Here is a 12742-nt window from a genome sequence, read left to right as displayed (position 1 = left end):
ACAAGGACAAAGTCTTATTTAATTTTGGGTACGGCCCCTAGAAAGATGTATCGTAGCGAGCAATGAAAGTGAATAGAGTTAGGGTCATGGGTCAGTAGCAGGAATAACGGGTTGGGGACATAATTCTGCAACAGCCGTTGGAGAAGTTTAGTAATGTAAGGCGCTAGGCCGCCTACGTAGCTGGGGGGCTAACGTTTTTCCCTTGCGAAACTCTCAATGAACAGCCGTTAAGACGTTCTCGTTTGAGTTTTCAATGCACCATCTGTTGGCTTAGCTGGGGAACATTCCTCAGGTATTGTGTGGAGGACAGAAAACTAGCCAATGATCGATGCAACTTCTTGGGTTTCGAATGGAAACATAATAGGCAGCATTTCTTCAAATTCTTCTGCTCTTGGGATTTACTTTTACTTTCATGTGTCACAGTTGGACACTAATTCCTGACGGGGCAGATTACTGAATAGGCCAACTAGGCCGCGGCCTAAGGCAGGTCCTTAGGGGGATGTTTGGCCTAGAGCCCCCCTCCTCCCAATATTTTAATTGTGCGCCAATTAAAACATCGAGTTCAAATAGTAAGCTTTCTTTCCCTTTGTAGAGGCAGAAAAAATTAGTTAACGTTCACGATCAGTGAAAGAATATGAAAAATGAATTTTTACGTGAAACATAAAACTTTCAAAGAGCGTAATCATTTTTTATTGCATTTCTAAGCACGTTTTAGTCATTTAAAAAAAAAAAAAATGTTTCATCAAAAGAGTCATTGCAATCCAAAAACGACACATAAAAAAATTTTCTGCGTAAAAACAATTTCCTCAAATGCTTTTTTTTTTTTTTTTTTTAATTTTTATCTCGTCATGTTCATAGTACGATTACAGGTTTAATTGCTTTTATAAAAATTACGTAGAACATGAAAAGGATATTAAATGTTTGTAACCTACTAAAAACCTTTATTAGAACCCATTTCTTTGTTTTCTATTTACAAATCAGCTTAATGCGGTACAACCTAAGTCTACATGCTAAGAAACAGGTCCTGAATTTTGCGGAAAAGTTTGGAAATATTTCTAATTTTAAATGATTTCGCTACCGCTCAAATTATTTCGATCATTATTATCGTCAAAGTATGATTCTATGATTTGTCTTTGATTCATAAATCTGGATGAAACATATCTTATATTTGAGCAGTTTTCTACTGCCTCTGAGGGTAAATTAAATACAATGAAATTCCGTTGCAACAAGTACCTATACAAAGAAATTTCCGTTTCAACGAAATACATTTTCAGTCCCTTTATAACTGCCGTTACATTATTTGAATTCCATTACAACGAAATTCCCGTTACAACGAACAAAATTTGCGGTCCCTTGAAGTTCGTTGTAACGGGATTTAACTGTACAGTAAAAATAATAGTTATAATAATAATAATACTAACATAATAAATAAATAAAATAAACTATACGATAAATAAATGATCGAAAAACTGATTAGCAAAATAAAGAGCAAAAATTTCGCAAATTTTGAGCTTTTCTTCAGGGTGTTTGAGAATCCAAAGAACTTTAGCAACTCTCTATAGTTTCCTTCGAGTAAAAACGTTGAACATTTAAAAAGGAAAAAAAAAGCCAGTTATTTGGGTTTGACAAATCCTGGGCTCTAGGTTACCCATGCGACTGGAGAAAGAAAAAAAAACATTGGAGACTAGTTGTTTCAAAATAACCATCTTTCTAAAGTCATATTAAGCATTGAATTTTTCTATAACCTTTGAGAAAAAAAATTTGTCTTTCTCCTAAACATTTTTTCGCATTTCCTCGGTCGTTTTTGTCGGTTTTCCGTATTTTGATCAACAAATCTTTGATGATGAATTCGAACATTACGATTTGTAGTATCATACAAAACTCATATGGTTGGGGAGAGAGATAGATTAGCAGCTTAGAGGGGTTCTTTTTTTTTCTTCTTTTTCGCAATGCATTCCACAGCAGGTTCGAAAAATATCATTCCATCCTAAAATTCAAGATTTTTCTTGCTTACCTGGAGAAACGGGATAAGAGCCGTTGTAAACTCATAAACATGTCTCATGCTCAACACACAACATTCAACATTTCACATTATTTACCAACCATTAAAAAACAACAAAATGCACCTTCTTCCCATAAGGTATTTATTTCTTTCCGAGTTCACATAACAAAAGTTGGATCCCGTTCACCCTCCAAGAAACCCGTTTTTAAGGCACAACACAACAATTCTATTTTTCTTCACCTTTTCTTAAATCCCTTCCACAAAATATTCCCAAGCTCTCTTCACTTTTAAAAGGAGGTTACATAGACCCACGGTGGGAGTCAGGCATTACCCCCACCCTACTAGTTTTTGAGCGGATTGTTTGGGGCGAAACCTGGCCAGTGAGCGAGGGGTGATATCAGTGTTCCCCTTACCTTGACCTTGGGGAACAAAGACGGGAATCCACCAAAGTGTACCTTCTCTCACCCATTTTTGGATGAAAGGTAGATTCAGATTCATCCGAAGTTGCGTATGACTTTGGTGGACATTAGGCATCGACATTTCCGTTTCTTGCCCTTTTTCAACTATTTCCTGTACCACATTACTTTCTATACCTTTTCAATTTCTGTAGATAAATGAATGTATAATGTCTACTGAAGCGGTCAGAATGCTTGAAAGCGAAAAGCAGTGGTCAGTCCGGATATAGAAACAATGCTATTTCGTAACAGAAGGGGTTGGTGGGAGTTTGAGTCTTTGTGACAAAAGATTGCGAGGGAATGCGAGAAACCTCAAGGACATTGATGGGATTTCTATGCCGATGAAATCAAAAGTTGTACCATCTGTTCTTCAACTGCTTCGATAATGGTGTGACCGGTGAAGCGTATATCCAAATTTTGAGTTCAAAGTTCTGGTAGTTGTTGAAGAAGAGAAACAAATAAAGGAATAATTCCAGGCCTCTGCGAAAAGTATTGTGAGATGATATTGGGTCAAACTTCAAACACAAAATATTTTCTTGCGAGGTGTAAGAAATGTAGACATGTTTTCAGGATGCGTAGTAGGGTGATTCGAAAAAAACGTTTTTTCGAATTTGGTATCCGATTACCCCTCAAAAGTTGCAGTTTTGTACCCTGAATTCGGGAAAAATAATTAAAAAATTCTAAATTATCATCTATAGTTCGCGCATGTCGCCTAAAGTTACGAAAAAATCAATTTTTTTCAAAAATTTTCATAATGTTGAAAAAAAATTCTAATTATGTTTTTTTTATCCAACACCAAAAAAAACAACAGTATGTAACATATATTTGATTTTAAAAATGGTTTTATTGCTGTTTTAAAATAATTTTGGTTCGCAAAAAAAGTTATAAAATGGTAATAAATCGGTGAATTCGGACATTTTTGACTATATTTAAATCACATCGTTGTACCAAAATTAATAGTTAAAAGGTTTTAACTACACTTAAAAATGAAAGTGTGATCGATGCATGTATGTTTCTATAAAAGTCAAAAATAAACTAAATTATTCGCTAAGGCCGTGATCCACGCACTAAGCCACCGCGGCACGGCGCCTACTTGTCGCGACATGCAGCACACTGGCCGAGCTTGTGCTGACATGAAACCATACCGCACCCGTTCCTACCTCACAGTCGGTCAGTCAGTCCTAAACAATCAACATGACGTCTACCAAAACTTCTAAGCGTTTGAGTCTTTGTCCAATTCTTGGTAAGTCAAAACCTTTTAGTGAAAATGTTTTACCCACACATAAAGATGTTTTGTTAGCATGCATTGAGGAAACATCAAATTCTGCGAAAAATGTACCTTTTTCCGAGATATCTCATTGTGATGGTAATCAAATAGAAAAAATTTACAGTAAAGCTTATATACCAACTGTAAGTCATCAACGTGTAGTAAAATTAATTAAAGATTTGCATGACAAGTATTTTACTTTGAAAAAATCATTCAATCGTGATAAACAAAAACCTAACTTTAAGAAAAAGCTTAACGAGTTTGTCAGTGAAGCCAATAACAAACTTTTCGACATTGCTTTCTGCAAATGTGTTATGCATTTTACGTGTTCATGTGGTAAGAGGCCAAACTCTTGTAATTGTAAAATAGTTATGGATTGTAGGTGTGATAAGGAAAAGAAAATCCCTATTATTGAGAGAGAATTTATCTATGACCAACGAAATATGAGGTTAAGGTATATTGGTTCCTTGGACAGAGTAGAGACAAATAAGTTAATTAAAAGAGATCAACGATTACAAATCTGTAAGAAACCTAAAATTGATGAACCTGATGTTAATGCCAGTAAAACAGGTATTACAATTGAACCTTTACATGACATTCTAATCGAGAATTGCGGAGATGACAGTGACAGTTTACCATCGACCTCTCAAATGCGAATTAAACTTCCTGCGACTGCATTGATGAGTGATAGATACGGGATATCAGATAGAGCCACTGCCGCTATCGCTTCAAGTGTTTTACAAGACATCGGCTTAATCAATGAAGGAGATTTATCGCTTGTAATAGACAAGAGCAAGATCAGACGTAAAAAACATAAAGTTCGAGAGTCCTTACAAACCGAAAATAACAGTGCTAAGATATATGGGGTATATTTTGATGGGAGGAAGGACAATGTTTATTTCCAAGAAAAAATTGGTAATAAAATGTATCGGAGACTGAAGAAGGAAGAGCACATAAGTTTAGTACAAGAGCCTGGTGGAAAGTACATAGGCCATTTGACACCAGCAAGTGGCACAGGAAGCGAAATTGCATCAACCATTTTGAGTTTTTTAGAAAGTAAGGAATTTGACCACAATGAGCTTGTTGCTGTTGGATGTGACGGCACAGCAACAAATACAGGTTGGAAAAACGGTGCAATACGTAATCTTGAGATTAAACTTGCCCGCCCAGTGCAATGGTTCATATGCTTGCTTCATTTCAATGAACTGCCGCTGAGACATTTGTTTGAAAGTGTAGATGGTGAGACTTGAGGGCCAACAAGTTTCTCGGGAACAATTGGCAGACTTTTATTGAACTGTGAAAAACGCCCGGTTGTTAATTTTGAAACAATCACTGGTGAAGATATAAACATAACAAAAACTGACTTGAGCAAGGACCAAAAGTACTTATTTGACATATATCAAGCAGTGAAGACAGGAGAGTGTCCTTCAGATCTTGCTGTGAAAGATCCTGGTCCTCTTAGTCATTCTAGGTGGTTGACATGTGCAAATAGGACACTAAGGCTATACATATCTGAAGTGACACCCTCTGAAGGACTTAAGATGCTTGTAGACTACATTATGAAAGTATACGCCCCAGTTTGGTTTGAAATCAAAAGGCATCCATCAGTGAAGTTTGGACCCAAGCACATCTTCAAAGCTATTCAGTCGTCACGTCAGCTACCCGATAGTGTAAAGCATATCATTGATCCTGTGATGCAGAGGAATGCTTTCTTTTGTCATCCGGAAAATATGTTAATATCAATGGCAGTAGACGAAAGAATCCATGTTCGGCAGTTAGCTTTTCGAAGGTTGCTAAAAGCTAGAAATCAAGAGCCCAAAGGGAAATCCGTGCGTACATTTCAACCTCCGACCATCAATTTTGCTGCTTCAGATTACATTGAACTGATTGACTGGTCTCAGTGTAAACTTTCACCTCCTCCAGCAATGAGCCATGTGTCAAATGAGAGCTTAGAACAACTGATTGGTAGTAATGTTTTGCCGGAGTTTGACCCGATGAAATTTCCTTGCCATACTCAAAGTGTGGAAAGAATAGTAAAACTGGTAACTGAGTCTTGTACAAAAGTTTGCGGAGAAGAAAATAGAGATGGTTTCATAAGAGCAACACTGCTCTCAAGATCAGTCTTGCCATCGTTTAACTTTAAAAGTGAATTCAAGACAATGTCCAAAGATGATAAGTAAACTTAAATTCACTATCATGCTAGCCAAGAATTGGTGAATGTAAATATGTAAATATTGTAAAAAACATCCCTACATTTGGATGGATGGTTGGGTAGGGAGTGGGTGGAACTCGAAGTGCAGCCACCTCCCCGTGGTGAGTTCTGGGTAGTTTCAATGTCTTTGAGACGAGCTAAGAGCTGCACACATACATGCATCGATCACACTTTCATTTTTAAGTGTAGTTAAAACCTTTTAACTATTAATTTTGGTACAACGATGTGATTTAAATATAGTCGAAAATGTCCGAATTCACCGATTTATTACCATTTTATAACTTTTTTTGCGAACCAAAATTATTTTAAAACAGCAATAAAACCATTTTTAAAATCAAATGTATGTTACATACTGTTGTTTTTTTGGTGTTGGATAAAAAAAAACATAATTAGAATTTTTTTTCAACATTATGAAAATTTTTGAAAAAAATTGATTTTTTCGTAACTTTAGGCGACATGCGCGAACTATAGATGATAATTTAGAATTTTTTTATTATTTTTCCCGAATTCAGGGTACAAAACTGCAACTTTTGAGGGGTAATCGGATACCAAATTCGAAAAAACGTTTTTTTCGAACCACCCTAATGCGTAGCACTATTAAGACGAAATTAAAATTCAAAAACGAAACTCATTAATCTTTTGCAGTTAGAGCTGTTTTAGAGAGTTTTTTTTTTCAAAAAAGATCATATTTGTTGTGACTTTAGATGAGTTCATTGAAATGATATTAAAATTTAAAAACTGAATCTCATTAATCTTTTGCAGTTAGAGCCGTGTTTAAATTAAATATATTATTTTTCACAACCGCTTAAGAGTCAAAGTATGCATTTGCGTCATGGAACTTCAATAGACGACTAATTAGTGGATAATTACTGAATGAAAAGTGAGTTCTGTCGTTGTCGCATTTCAGTTTTATCACTTAGCTTTCCGCGTATTCTCGCTTTTCGCGGAATTCAACATTTTTTGAACAAAACCAAGATTTATGCTTTTTGAAAGTTCGAGACACATTTTGATCGTAAGATTAAACTATACACAGGTTTGACACAGAGAAGTCCATAATATTTTGAAAATGTCAGACAGTGAAAGTATGTAGACGAAAAATAAACCAATTATTATTTAATTCTTTGTCTACTACATTTTACTCACAAAAAATTTATTAATATAGATTCATTTAAAAAAGCTACTCGTTTACTTTATACTAAACAAATAATTTTCGGGTAGCACTTAATCCTTAGATGTAAAATTGTTTACGATGGTAAAGAAAAAAATTCGCACAATGGAAAAACAAAGTAATTATTATAGTGGTTGTTGTTGTTACAACTTTCTAAATTGGCTCGCCTATTTTCCAAACCCTAACTCTTTCCCTGTCAGCTTGACTCGCATATTGTTAAGTCTAGATCTCTCACTACGTTACCCCTTCGCCACGAGAACAGCTCAATTCTAAGTTTAATCCAATAGTACATTTCTAAAAGTGCAGGAAATGAAGCAAAATGCTTCAACTTTTTTATTTCACTACTTTTACGCAAGGCGCCACAATCACTATACCCTCGATTTACTCTTTAAAAAAATGCTTATCTTTAAGTGATGCACAATGCACGCATTATTATTTTAATGATCAAGTTACTTATGCAAGTGTGCGTTTTCAAATGCTTAGCTTAATATTGGAGAGCATGAGAAAGCACACAACTCTTTTTGCTTTGAAAATACGTCCATCAAATGTAACAAACTAAAACTTTTTAAAGTAACTGAAAAATTTTTAAATCACTTTGTAAAGTAGAATTATAAATTACAAATTTGATCATGTCATTCTATATAATTTTCAGTCACATTAAGAACACGTCTAGAATTGAAAAATTATAGAATGATTAATTAAATTCGAACTCTCATCTAAATGCTCAGTAGGAGATTTCCCTCTGTTTTTCAATTATCAATACGTAAATGATTGAAAACTCGACATAGAACTTATGCAGGAAGATTGACTCACCAAACCGAAGGCATTGGAAAATGAAAGGAAAGCAGTAGTTAAGAAAATTAACATCCGCCAAAAATATATATTAAGGCTATTTTTGAGAACGCAAAATAATTGAAATTAACAAAAAAAAAAAAAAAAAAAGGAGAAAAATATCGCATCCGCGAAGCATAATTTGTCGATGGAATATATAAAATTTAAATACAAAAAAACGGAAAATCGTGCATTCGTCAAGCAATATGTAGTGTAGTTAAAATTTAAAGCGGAAAATTGCGTCCCGGCGAAGTAAAAGTATTTGCGAAAATCTTAAGTTCTCGGTGCTAGGAACTTATTTTTTATACCTTCTTTAGTCCTGTTAATTTTATCACCCAAAAACTCCAAATTATACCCTTAATGTAAAGAAGCAACAGCTTAAAGTTGCCGAAAGAAAAACCGCAACTTTTATGTTCAATCAGAAAGAAAATTATAGTGCAACATTTACCACAACTAAAAAACCCGCAAGATTATAAAACATCGAAAAAGACATCCATCAAAAACATTTAATCATACAGATTAAACTCAAAACATATCAAGCTATTGTGTACAAGCCAAGTCACGTGCTCTACAGACGGTAGAAGAAACGACGGAACTGGTATAATTCGACACTTACTGAGGATTCTACTATTTATTAAAAAGAAGACAATTTTTCTCCGAAAAAGACCTTGAGGCTGAACTTGACCGCTTTCGCAAACTGTCTTGGCCAAGGGCCATACAAAAACAACGTAAAAGAATCAACAATTAGTGGATTTGTTTGGCATTACAAAGCTGTTTGGTCGGTATATCCTATTTCACCATCGCACAAGATTTTCTTTTCCTGCTTGTTATCGTCACAAGACTTAACGTCATAATTATATTCTGTTTAAAAGTTTTGTCGGTTTCGTCTAACAAAATAAGTTACGCAATAAATGCATGCCTAAAAGGAAGTATAATTCCCGCCTGGATAGCGGAGGGGGAAAATTTCCCGTTAAATATTTGTTCAAAATCTCGCTGAAGATATCGATCTGGCGAAAAAGCAAAACAATTTGATTGATGCAAATTCGAATGATTTTAAACAATTTTTCAACAAACTAAAATTTTACCAAAATTCTGGAAATTCAAATTTTATCTATTTCTAAACTAACTAAAAGTTTACTAAAATTCAGGAAATTCGAATTTGATCGATTTTTCTCATTTAACTAAATTTTTCCCAAATTCGGCATAAGTTATCTCGGAGACTGAGAATGTGCTACCACTACAGCTCACAAAGCTATAAGTATACAAAAAATTTAAAATTATAAACAATGATTGTTACGAATACGAATTTTAACAACGAAAACAATTTCTCAACTGACGAAGAGTTTACTAAAATTGCAGAAATTCGAATTCGATCGATTTCTTAACAAACTAAAATTTTTACCAAATTCGACATAAGTTACCTCGAGACTGAGAATGTGTTACCAGCAAAACTAAAAGTAAGTACACAAAATGGAAAACTTAAAAAATCATAAACCGCAATACAACAGAAAAAATTCTAAAATGCGATTTAGCTCTGCATTTAGATTAAAAATAAGTTGTCCGTAATCCTCGCAAAACTACTACATAAAACTGAACATTATGAAGAGTCGTAAACCGCAAATATGACAGAAAAATGAAAACAGACTTAAATTCTAAGTGCTTATGACCAAAAGTGCGCAGCAGAAGTTATAACACAAAACCTTATGATAAATTTTAAATTTAAGAAATATTTGAATAAAGGCATGAAATGAAAATGTATCAAATAAAGTGTAATGACTTTACAATGCAATACAGTATGTGAAATCATTCATGTAAAACTCAATAATGCAAAAATAAAAATCGATTCAACAACATAAAATATAAAAAAAGTGGTTACTATATAATTCGAGGAATGTTGCAAAAATAAATACATTCCTTAAAAAAAAAAATTATAGCCTTCAGAAAAGAAATAAGCAAAGTGAAATTAAAATCCCATCCGAAAAATGAAAGGAACTTATAAAAAAAAAATGATATATTTACGAAGTCCGACGATCAAAAGGAGAAATAAACGATTTTAAAGTCCAGCTGATAGGACATAATAGAACTTCCTGCAATTTCTTTTTTACAAAATGAAACTGAAAAAATTAAATAATTGACATGAAAAAATTTGGAAAAGTTGGTGAAACGCATCTAAACTCGTTCTATGTCTTTCGCTTTAACTAAGCAACCAAAAGATGTTGATTCAGCTGAGAGTCAAGTTTGAGGTACCGTACGTAAATGTTTGACATAAACCTTTAAAAAAAGAAAGAAAACATGAGCGAGACAGAAAGAAATTTTAAAAAATCAAAAATCCGATCAAAGTAATATTAACTAAGTCCTATTTTTCCAAATAAATAACATGCACGAAAAAATTCATTCCGGCGAAAATAGAACTTCTCTTAACTTGAACAAAATTACGAAAATGAAATTTAAATTTAAGGAAAAAAGAAAAAAAAACTTATCTACAAACCATAGAGATATGCATTTGTTCTAATTAGAATATTGGATAAAACTTGTCGTTATTTTTTTAAAAATAATACTTACTATCTTTTCAATTCATTGTCGATACATTAAGTTATGAAAATAAAATTTATGTGTTGAACTTCACCCAACGAGAGATTTATTGCACTAAGTTTTTATCCCGAAAAACTGACACGATATCGTTAAAAACTTCTAGTAAAAATTTAAAACACTGCACTTATTTCTCTCTTTCGGCTTTTTTCTTCGCGTGACAGTCACATAAACATTTAAATAAAGAAGTTCGACTTACTGCTGTAAATAATAGTGTGCTCTTCTGTTTTCGTTTGTGGAACAATTGTAAGTTGCTCTGGACTAGGTGGTGGAGTTACAAGTCCACAAGCACCCGTCTTCAAATGTTTTCGAGTTTTCCGGACTAAAAATGATCTTGGCATCTTGGATCTCCAAAGCTAAGAGGAAAGAAGCGCAAGAGAAATCGGCAAGATTTCTTCCTAATCCCGTCGCCGGGCTCTCAAATCAAGATGTAAACAACTGTCAGTTGAGTCCTGTGCAGTTCTGAAGTTAGCGCCGCAATGTTGCCGGTAGCAGTTGTGGACAAGCACCCTAGTGCCTAACGTTCCAAGAGGTACCCTCCTAATACTCCCTCTTCTCTCAGAAGGCTGGACATAAATGTGTGCTAGTAAACCACTGAGAAGTCAGGCGGGCCCGCGCTCACTGCTCAAACGAAAGTGAGTGGACGAGAAGGGCATGTGACGTCAGAGCTAGGTGGCCGGACCTTTCTGCTACAGGAGGGGAAAGTAAGGGAACTTTTTCAGGTGGCCGTGAAAAAAGAAGGATCGTAGGATGGGTTACCAGGTTGAAGGGCGAAAGTTTGGGATCTCGCCAAACTTGCCTGGATGGTTGCGATGAGTTCGCCAATTCAAGCGGTATTTCGCACTACTGCTTTCATTCAACTTTAGCCAGTTATTATTATGAATCTTCAACTTCAATACCGCGGAAAGGAGGGAACGAGAGCAAAAGCGATTTGAACTTCTCCACGTTGCTCCATTCTTTTCCAATGGGTTAATTTCGAAAGTTATTATTATTTTTTAACCTATCATTTCTTTGAAGATGTGAAGGCAATTTTTGACTTTTCAGACATTTCGCATTTAATGCTGTACTAGTTTAATGTCCTAGTTCATACTTATTTTGAATCTTCTAATTAAATACCGTGGAAAGTGGGAACGAGAGCAAAATAAAAGGAGCGATTTGAGCTTCTCCACGCTGCTCCATTCTTTTCCAATGAGCTAATTTCGAAAGTTACCTTTTTTTTTTTAAATTCTATCATTCCTTTGAAGATGTGTAGGCAATTTTTGACTTTTAGGACATTTCGCATCTTATGCTGTACTAGTTTAATGTTCTAGATCACACTTATTTTGAATCTTCTAATTAAATACCGCGGAAAGAGGGAACGAGAGCAAAATCAAAGGAACGATTTGAGCTTTTCCACGTTGCCCCATTCTTTTCTAATTAGCTAATTGCTTGCTTCTAAATTGTCGAATGAAAATATTTTTAATGCATCATTTCTTTGAAAATGAGAGGGCAATTTTTGAGTTTCCGGACATTTCGCATTTCATTCTGTACTAGTTTAATATTGTAGATTTTAGTTATTTTGAATTTTCAAATTTATACCGTGAAAGGTGGGAACGAGAGCAAAATCAACGCAGAGATTTGAGTTTTTCCACGTTGCTCCATTCCTTTCTATTAAGCTAAATGCTATTAAATTGTCGAAAGTTGTTCAGTTTTTTTTTTTTTTTTAATCCATCATTTCTTTAAAAATGTGAAGGCAATATTTGACTTTCAAGACATTCCGCATCTTATGCTGTGCTAGTCAGGTTTTCCCATCCCCCCCTCCCCAAGTTAAATGACGCAAATCTCTCTCTCCCCCCCCCCCCAATATTTTTTCTCAACCCTCTTTCCCTTTTCTACTTATTATTTTTTTTGCTCTTTTTTATTTTTTTAAAATAATTTTTATTTTATTTATTTCTTAAAAATATTTTTTATTTACTTATTTTAATTATTATTATTTTATTGGAAAAGTTCTGTGCTGCTCCAATGACATACGCACATACTGAATATATAAATGAAATTAAATATAAACAGAATTTCTGTGAAATAAAATAAGATAAATTATTTCAAATTAAAAAAAAACAGTAAATAAATTTAAATAAAGAAATTACCCCCCCCCCCCATTTCGATGGCGCAACTTGCGCCGTAGTTCCCCCCTCTTGACACCCCTGGTGCTAGTTCAATATTGTAGATCTCAATCATT

At 34.3% G+C, this 12742-nt stretch overlaps 1 protein-coding gene across 1 annotated transcript in view; it reads right to left on the bottom strand.

Moving 5' to 3' along the window:
* LOC129218945 (transcriptional regulator ovo-like) overlaps positions 1-10976 on the bottom strand; it is a 28098-nt gene extending 17122 nt beyond the window's left edge. Inside the window, exon 1 of the mRNA XM_054853265.1 lies at positions 10724-10976. Within this exon, the coding sequence (XP_054709240.1) occupies positions 10724-10865 (142 nt within the window). The 5' untranslated portion in view covers positions 10866-10976. The remainder of the gene's footprint in view (positions 1-10723) is intronic.
* Positions 10977-12742: the final 1766 nt, after the last annotated feature.

Source organism: Uloborus diversus, chromosome 3 (assembly GCF_026930045.1).
Source record: "Uloborus diversus isolate 005 chromosome 3, Udiv.v.3.1, whole genome shotgun sequence".
NCBI lineage: Eukaryota > Metazoa > Arthropoda > Arachnida > Araneae > Uloboridae > Uloborus > Uloborus diversus.
This window is presented reverse-complemented; position numbering and strand designations above follow the sequence as displayed.